Raw genomic sequence first — 9,178 nt, 5'->3', positions numbered from 1 at the left:
TCGGGTTGTTCATTCTTTAAAAAATGTAGGTGCTCCGCCAACATTTTTGGTTTTAAAAAGTGCTCCGCCGAGCAAATGGTCTGAAAACCCCTGCTTTAGACAAACGGCCGCGGCACGAAAAATCGAATTCAATGGTTTTTACTGGTTCGTCAGAAATGCCCAAACGGCCCAAAAAATTTTGCATGTGTCGCAATGCGACAGCACGCTACGCAACGTCAACGTTTCGAACCAATTGAATTCCATAAATTTGGAAAAAAGCAGCAGTTCCAAGCCTAAATCTACGTTTAAATTTTTTATCATAAGTATATGTAAATTCGTTTTCATTTTCTCAGAGCAATATAAAAATTATAGCAATAAGTTAGTTCCTTAATTTCTTAATCGTATATTTATTTGACTAGATAAATAATCATATTTACTCTTTGATCGCAATCACAATTCAAGCACCGCTTCTTCATTGAAACGAAAATTCATCCTTAATAATATTTTTAAAAATAATGCCAATAACTATTCAATATTGTTAGCCCAAAACTTTTTCACCATATCGGCCGTTTTTTCCCCGATCATGTAAACAACCCCATTTGTGTGAGCAGCCGGCAGGAACGGCATCACCGAAGCATCCACAACTCGCAGATTGCGAACGCCGTGGACCTGCAGCTCCGGATTGACCACCGCCTCGGGATCACTGGCCGGGCCCATTTTACAGGTGCCAGACTGTGAATCAAATCTTTTGTTAGATAAACATGAGATAATAACAATTTAAAAAGATTTTACCTGATGTTGAATACTGGCTCCGACCGTTCTGATACAGCATCTCCAGTAATCGTCCGACCGGAACGTTACATTCCTGCAGCCGTAAAAAGGAATTTCCAATAGCTTGGCGCCGTACGGAGCGAAGCTTTCAGATTCCGCTAGAGCCACAGCTAGTTTGATTCCCTCCAGCATCGTTGACATATCCTTGGGATGATCGTAGAAATTTCCCTCCATTCGAGGCCATTGGAAAGGATTCGTGCTTTTGAGATACAACCGACCTCGGCTTCGAGGTCTCATCAGTACTGGAGCTATTCCGAAAGCGTGCTTTCCCTGAGCTGGACCATAGGATTTTCTGTAGAATTCTTTCGTCATACCAAAAGTGTGTCGAAGTGAACCGGATTCGTCATTATTTACGGCTCCAGTCCCAAGGACCAGTTCCACATCGGGGTAATCGGCGGGTAGATCAGAGTCTGGTGTTTTAACGAAGGCTATTCCTTCTGCTCCACCCGGAACAGTGAAAGGTCCTTTGCGGTTGAAAAGGTAGTTCAAGAAGTGCTCGGGTCTTCGCATATCCCTTTCTCTGATGGTCACCGATTTGTTCACGGTAAAGACTAACCCGGAAAGAGTAGTGTGATCTTGTAGATTGTATCCAACTTTCAAGTCTTGAATAACGGGTATTCCGAACGACTCTAGATGATCACGGGGTCCAATTCCAGAGAGCATGAGAAGCTGCGGCGAAGCAATGGCACCTGCTGACAAAATTACTTCTTTGGAAACTTTTATCTGGTAACGTTTTTTGTTCTTCAGAAACTCTACACCCGTCGCTGTCTTGGTGATTGGGTCAATGAGGATCTTCGTGGCCCAAGCTTTCATCGCAATGTGAAGATTTCGCCGGTGAGCTACAGGCCGAAGATACGCCCTTGATGCACTGCATCTCTCGCCATTATGCATGGTAGCCAACGTCTTGAAGAACCCTAGTTGAACTCCTGCGTTCGGATCGATCTCTTTGTAGCCAAAATTTTTACCCGCCTCAATGTATCGTCTCAACATTGGAGTTTCGAAGGAGCTCTGTTCAATGTGCAGATATCCCTCTGGATTTGGCTTTCCACCTTTGATGATTTCGCCCTTTTCGAAGTACTTCAGCACATCTTTGTAACTCCACCCGTAATTCCCAGCTTGTTCCCATTCGTCGTAATCACGCTGGTGACCACGACCGTACAAAAGGAAATTTATCAAGCTGGTCCCACCCAGACCTCTTCCCTTCGGCCAGTAGCATCTACCATCCTCCAATCCCTTACAGGCGTTCTTCATCGGCTCAGAACGGTATCCCCAGCTGTATCCTATAAAAAGAATCCAATAATTATCAATTCATGAATTCTTCAACAAACAATGAATCTACCAACCCGTAGCTGTGGTGAGTCCTGCCGTTAGTGGGACATTTACCACCAGATTTTCTTCTTTGCCGGCTTCCAGCAGCAGCACATTCCAATCGGGATTTTCGCTGAGTCGGTTGGCCATCACCGAGCCACCGGAACCGGCCCCAATAACAATAAAATCATACTCCTTGAGGAATTTGGTGGTGTCCGGCACCCCTGCCGATACGTTCCGGTACAGATACAGGTAACTGAAGGTGTCGAAGATGTTTTCGAATGGCGAGTCACTTGATGTGAGGTGAAATGTTAGCAATAGGATAGTTGTGAATTGGCGTAACATCTGTAGAAGAAGGCAAATGAAAAAATAGTTAATCAAAACGAACAATCAGAATAAATACAGAGCTGAAGAACGAAGTAACTACACGTACGAAGTACGTGTTCGAATGTGTCTGAATGTTTGATCCAACTCGAACACAGTAATTTATGTAATCTAAACTATGACTTATTTAATTAACGTTTATAGGGTGGCAACATGAAAGTGATACATAAAACTAAAACTAGTTTTCATTACTTCTTGGAATCAATTTAAATATCATCTTTGAGTAGGAAAATTACAAACTAAGTACTTGAGCTCAAATTGTTTTACCAAACGTTTTCAAATTGCGATTGACCTCAAATGCCTACACAGTGAACTGAAATTACCGATTTGATTTAATTTACCGAACCAGTTCTGTAATTTAGAAAAACACGGTAATTGAAAACGTTGACGTTATTTTATTTAAATGGTGTTCCGTCTCACGACATAACCTGATGAACAATATTCCTCCAATGCGTTTGATGCGACAACCGTTCTCCAACTTTTAGGACATCCCACATTCGCTAGATCTCGCTCCAATTGGTCTAACCACCTCGTTCGTTGAGTCCCTGCTCGTCTCGTTCCTACTGGATTCGTAGCAAAAACTTGTTTTGCAGGACAGTCGTCCGGCATTCTCGCAACATGTCCTGCCCAGCGCAACCGACCAGCCTTCGCCACCTTCTGGATACTAGGTTTGTCGTGGAGTCGCGCAAATTCGTGGTTCATCCTTCGCCTCCACAATGCGTTCTCCTGCACGCCGCCAAAAATGGTTTTTAACTCTCGTCGCTCGAATACTCCAAGTGTACGCAGGTCCTCCTCGAGCAATATCCATGTCTCGTGCCCGTAGAGGACAACCGGTCTAATAAGCGTCATATACAGGTTACACTTCGTGTGAGGGCTAAGTCTTCTCGACCGCAGTTGCTTGTGGAGTCCATAGTAGGCACGACTTTCGCTGATAACTCGCCGTGGGATCTCACGGCTGGTGTCATTGTCAGCGGTCACCAGTGAGCCTAGATAGACAAATCGTGTCCTTGTTATTAGTGGACAAGCAGGTTCGGTTGCTCTTGGATCCGCAGGCCAGCATGTACTTCGTCTTGGATGTTTTGATCATCAACCCAATCCTTCCTGCTTCGCGTTTCAGTTTGCGGTAGATCTCCTCCATCGTCGCAGATGATCTGCCGACTATATCAATGTCATCGGCAAAGCAGATAAGTTGACTGGATCTGTTGAAAATCGTGCCCCGCATTTCGTCCACCGCTTATAACACCTTCTAGCGCCACGTTGAACATCATGCAGGATAGACCATCACCTTGTTGAAGCCCCCTGCGTGATTCGAATGAACTCGACAGTTCACCCGAAATCCGCACACAGCACTGCGATCCATCCATCGTCGCCTTGATCAGTCTGATCAGCTTCCCGGAAAAGCCGTTCTCGTCCATGATTTTCCATAGCTCGTTACGGTCGATCGTGTCGTATGCAGCTTTGAAGTCGATGAATAGATGGTGCGTAGGGACTCGGTGTTCCCGGCATTTTTGGAGGATTTGCCGTAATGTGAATATCTGGTCCGTCGTTGACCGTCCCTCCATGAAGCCGGCCTGATAGCTCCCCACGAATCAGTTTGCATGTGGCGTTAGACGGTGGAGTAGGATTCGAAACAGTATTTTGAAGGTGGCATTTAGGATGATGATCGCTCGGTAGTTCTCACAGTCCAATTTGTCGCCCTTGTAAATAGATGGGGCATTTAACTCCCTCCATCTTCTCCTCCGGTAGCTGTTCTGTGTCCCAGATCCGGACCATAAACCGGTGTAGGCAATCGGCCAACTTGTTCGGTGCAATTTTGATGAGTTCAGCTGCGATGCCATCCTTCCCAGCTGACTTGTTGCTATTCAGCTAGCGTATGGCCTCTTTCACTCATCGTTGGGAGCAGCTCCTCATCGTCGTTGGGTACGCCAGCGATGTACCTTCCCCCACTGTCATGATTTCCTTCATGTGCGCCGTTCAGGTGTTCATCGAAGTGCTGCTTCCACCGCCCCCCCGTCCTTATCCCGGCATTTTTTGGCTTGCGGCACGAAGCCTTTGCGGGATGCGTTGAGTTTCTGATAGAACTTTCGTGTTTCTTGGGAACGATACAGCTGCTCCAGCTCCTCGAGCTCCTCCTCCTCCAGGCGGCGCTTTTTCTCCTGGAAAATTCGGACTCGCTGCCTCTTCCGCTGTCGGTGATTTTCCACATTTCGACGGGTGCCTCTTTGCACTACTGCCGCCCGCGCGGCATTCTCTTCGTCCATCACCCTCCTACACTCCTCGTCGAACCAGTCGTTCCGTCGAGTTCGCTCCACATAACCGATGACGTTCTCCGCAGCACTGTTGATGGCTGTCTTGATGGTATCCCAACAGTCCTCGAGAGGGGCTTCATCAAGCTCGCCCTCTGCCTGCAGCGCTGCTTCGACCGATTGCGCGTAGTCTGCCGCGACCTCAGGTTGCTTCAGTCGCGCGATATTTAACCAAGGCGGGCGCCGGTTGCGTGTGTTGTTCACTACGGAGAGTTTTGGGCGCATCTTCACCATCACCAGATAGTGGTCTGACTCGATGTTGGCCCCTCTGTGATATGTGATTGCGTTTCCCCAGGTGTACTTGTGTGGGAGGCGGTGCTGGAAAAAGGTACTACGTACCGCCATTCGTTTGGAGGCGGCAAAATCTATAAGTCTGAGGCCGTTTTCGTTGGTCAGCTGGTGCGCACTGAACCTTCCTACTGTCAGTTTGAATTCCTCCTCCTGGCCGACCTGGGCGTCCGATGACGATCATGATATCATGTTTTGAGCAGCGGTCGTATTCACGCTCCAGCTGCGCGTAGAATTCGTCTTTGTCGTCACCGATACTTTCGAGGTGAGGGCTGTGCACGTTGATAATGCTGATGTTGAAGAAGCGGCCCTTGATCCTCAATCGGCACATTCGTGGGTTGATCGGCCACCACCCGATCACGTGCTTTTGCATCTTTCACATCACTATAAAAGCTGTTCCAAGCTCGTGTGTGTTGCCGCAACTCTGGTAGATGTCGCGACCATCTGGTTACGTTCGTACCGTGGAGCCCTTCCACCATACCTCCTGCAGCACTAGGATGTCGAATTTGCGGCTCTTCAATTCGTTAGAAAGCACGTAGGTACTGCCCACAAAATTTAGAGATCAGCAGTTCCATGTTTCAAGTTTTCAATCGCTAGTCCCTTTTCGTCGCGTGGGTTTTTGTCGATTTCCATCCGAAGTTTGATTTTCTTTGTTCGTTGCTTGAGTTTTTTGTAGCCACGGGCTCGCAAAGCCCGCATCTAACCCTACTCTCTCACTCATTTTTTTTATCAGCTTTTCTTTTTTAAACAGCTTTTATAAATGTAAATTCAGAACTTTTTTTTACAAAAATTTAAAACATTACAAAAAAAATTTAAAAAAGTTTTAATTTACCGCAAGTTTTTTTTGACTTCTACGAAAAAAGTCAGACAAGTTTTCTAATAGTAAACTTTTCCGCATCCTGTTTAATAAGGGAATTTCAACGATTTTTTAAAGAAGCTGTAACCAAAATAAAATTTTAGATATTTTTAAATGCAAAAATTCTATAGGGAAGATAGCGGCATAACGAACACCCGGGTAAGCACTTCTCTTTTCTGCAAAAGTACGCATTTTCTTAAATAAATTTTCATGAGGAATAGTTTCGTACTTCCTATAGTATAAACTTTTCCCTAAAAAAGAAATCTCCTTATCATCTTTACAGAAATATTTAAACCAAAACATCTAGGTTCTCAAGTAACGAAAATATTATAATTTTCAAGCACCAGGAAACAAGTTTTTATGATCTTTGAATCATCTTGATCTATAATGTATGCACTGCAACATGATATACACATTGTTCCTCAATTCTCACCATCATAATTTTTAAATTTTTTACTCAAATCAATTTTAAAACGCGTTTTTTACTTTAATTTGTTGACTCTGGGCGAACAGAGCACAACTCGATGTAGCCAACTGAATCATAAAGCTACAGCTTCATCAGTTTACATCTGACGATTTGGCCTATTGGTAAGATGTCGGAGAGGTAATCAATAGGCTCGAGTTCGATTCCTGTTCGAGGAGATTTTTTTCATTTACCATTCATGATCGATTATTTTGATTGTTGATTATGACTAGTAGCATCTTGGCGGGTGATGCAAAGCACCAAAAACATAATGTATGAGTGTGTGTGAATTGTTCTACAAACAGTCACACATTATTTTAGTATTGCTTTGTTTCATGGATCTTCGCCTCACCGTTTAGTGTAAAATGCATCGTTCATGAATGGTAAATGAAAAAAAATCACCTCCAACAGGAATCAAACTACGACATCTAATCGATAGGCTAAATCATCAAATGAAACGAGTCAAGCTGTAGTTCTATTATTCAGTTGACTTCATCGAGTGAAATTCACTGCTAGATTTTATGGCAGAAAACGCTCATCGTGCCCCGATTAATGCTGCTTATACTGCCCGAGTGGGGGTTCTCATTATGCCCCTACAGTGACTGATTTTCAGCTTTCGGCAAAAATTTTTAAAGTGCATTTTTAAACGTTTTTATCTAATTTTTCAAGTATCAGCCAGTTAGGAAATAGACTTTTTTAGTGTCTGAACAAGAAACAATGATTTAAGTTACATATTATAGCTTTTTTCTATGGTTAAATAAGCGTCTTCCTTAAGGTGGCTATTATGCCCTTTTCCCCCTAATTTTGGAGGATTCAACAAATAGGTTTAATAACTACAATTTTTTTTTTCAAACTTTCTCCAGTCATGTCAGCAATAATTGTTGTGATATCTTTTCAATTTTTTAAAACTGTAGAATATTTTTTAGATTATTTATCATCACTATGATTCAAATAGTTTTTTCTTCCTAATCAAATGGAGTACCTATAATTAACAAATAGAGAATCAGTTTTTTTTCTCTCATGTAATTCATTAGTTATCAATGATTGATTTCACTCAACACTGATTCATTTTTAAACTTATAAACTTTATTTCACCAAAATTAGAGGCAATAGACAAAACCAGTGTAAAGATTTGTGTACAGAAAATTTCAGGAAAATTTAAAATCTACCAAATTAACATAGGCACCAAAATGCTGTTTTCCTTAGTTACCTATCAAAAGAATACTATGAATAAATTTTCGAAATGGTTTAAAGCTTTTATTGAGAAAAATTTCTTTTGAAAAAATTTTCTGTTTGATTTTCATATTTTGTTTGTTTTTTAATTGAAAATTAACTTATCTGAATTTTATTGTGTATTTATTCAAATCCTCAAATAAATTTTCTGCATATTTTAGTAAACTATTTTAATTATTTGAGGTTTTCTGTAATAACTTTGTTTTAGTTTTAATTTGAAATTTTTGCTTTCTAAAAACCAAATCTTCTTTCAAAAGAAGAAAAGAAGAAGAGAAGAATAACTAAGTTCTACCTTTTGTTCTTGTCAGGAGTCAGGATCCATTATTTTAGTTGGCTGCGAAAAAATATTCAGAGCTTGACATTTTTAACTATATTATATTTATTTGAAAGTTTAAAACGTTTACCTTTTTTTTTAATTATTTTAAACCATCATTTATGAATCGATCATGATTTTTTAGTTTTACAAGTTGCAACTTAAAAGCAAAATTAAATTCAAGCAACTTAAATTCAACATGACTTACCAGATTTATTGAGCATTTTTGGCGTTGTTAATATTTTTAGCTAAATTTGAATTTCAAAAACAACCCTCACCCCCGTCCTTTGAACGGGCCTGCACTCAACATTGCATATTTTTGAGAGTAACTTTCAAAAAATCAACGAGTTTACAAATTTAAATATCAAATTTTAAAAGTATAGTAGCATTGTTTCAACAATCTTAAACGAAATTTCTTAAAAGGAGGTGAATATTACACAAAAATAAGGCTATTGCCGCCAACCAAGTTTTCATCTAAAATTTCACCACGATGGACAGATTTTTTCAGTTTGTTGAAATTTTGACTCCCATAACTCAGGTAACTTTTATAACTGTTTTCATTAATTTCAAATTATTTTTGAGTGGGTTCATTTTTCTTTCACTTAAAAATTTGAAATCAATGTGAAATCACTGTTTTCCAGATATATAGTTGTCACTTTTTCATCTTTCTAATAGATTTTTACTAATTTACTTTAAAATAAGCCAATTCTTATCAGCAACTCTCAATCAGCTGTCAATCACCTTTGATCTTGTTTTGTAATTCGATCACCAAACGATCACTCCGCGACAAAACGCCTATGCGTACCGATGCGTATCGATTGCTCTTTCAAGGTCCACTCATACGTTATACTTATTTCCAACCGCCAAGACCCACTGCTTCTGGTGGTTATTGGTTTAAAGATAGAACAGATCATAAAACAGGTCGTTTCACTTTTCCGATAAATCCTTCCAATCGCGACGCCGTTCGAATTGCAACTATTCGCAGCTCTATCATAGGTTTTCTCAAAACCACATATTCGCATCGCAACATAGGGCAGCAGAGATCCGAGGAACTATCGTCGGTAAACATTGAGACGAAGAAAAAAAAATCTTTCCATCTGGTGGAAACCGAATCGCCAGAGGATGTTGGCCCCCTTCTGATGAGAGGAACTGCCGGCATGAGTCCGCGCGACGCGACAGAACAACAGCAGTTTGATGCCTCCCCAGGTAGGTAACAC

The 9,178-nt window shown here is 41.4% G+C and overlaps 1 protein-coding gene across 2 annotated transcripts; it reads right to left on the bottom strand.

The window, feature by feature from the left end:
* Positions 1 to 415: 415 nt before the first annotated feature.
* Positions 416 to 8,919, bottom strand: LOC129756562 (glucose dehydrogenase [FAD, quinone]-like). Of its 2 annotated transcripts, none has more exons than XM_055753468.1 (4): positions 8,703 to 8,919; positions 2,154 to 2,463; positions 772 to 2,090; positions 416 to 711 (listed from the first exon to the last, which is right to left on the bottom strand). In XM_055753468.1, the coding sequence occupies exons 2-4, from the start codon at positions 2,461 to 2,463 to the stop codon at positions 505 to 507; spliced, it is 1,836 nt and encodes a 611-aa protein (XP_055609443.1). In that variant the 5' UTR covers positions 8,703 to 8,919; the 3' UTR covers positions 416 to 504. The 2 variants fall into 2 exon arrangements, with proteins under 2 accessions (XP_055609443.1, XP_055609444.1); XM_055753469.1 differs by having other exon boundaries at positions 8,767 to 8,919.
* Between the last annotated feature and the right edge of the window lie 259 nt (positions 8,920 to 9,178).

The sequence above is a fragment of the Uranotaenia lowii genome, chromosome 3 (assembly GCF_029784155.1).
Source record: "Uranotaenia lowii strain MFRU-FL chromosome 3, ASM2978415v1, whole genome shotgun sequence".
NCBI lineage: Eukaryota > Metazoa > Arthropoda > Insecta > Diptera > Culicidae > Uranotaenia > Uranotaenia lowii.
Note: the sequence above shows the minus strand (reverse complement) of the source record. Positions and strands in the feature narration are given on the sequence as shown.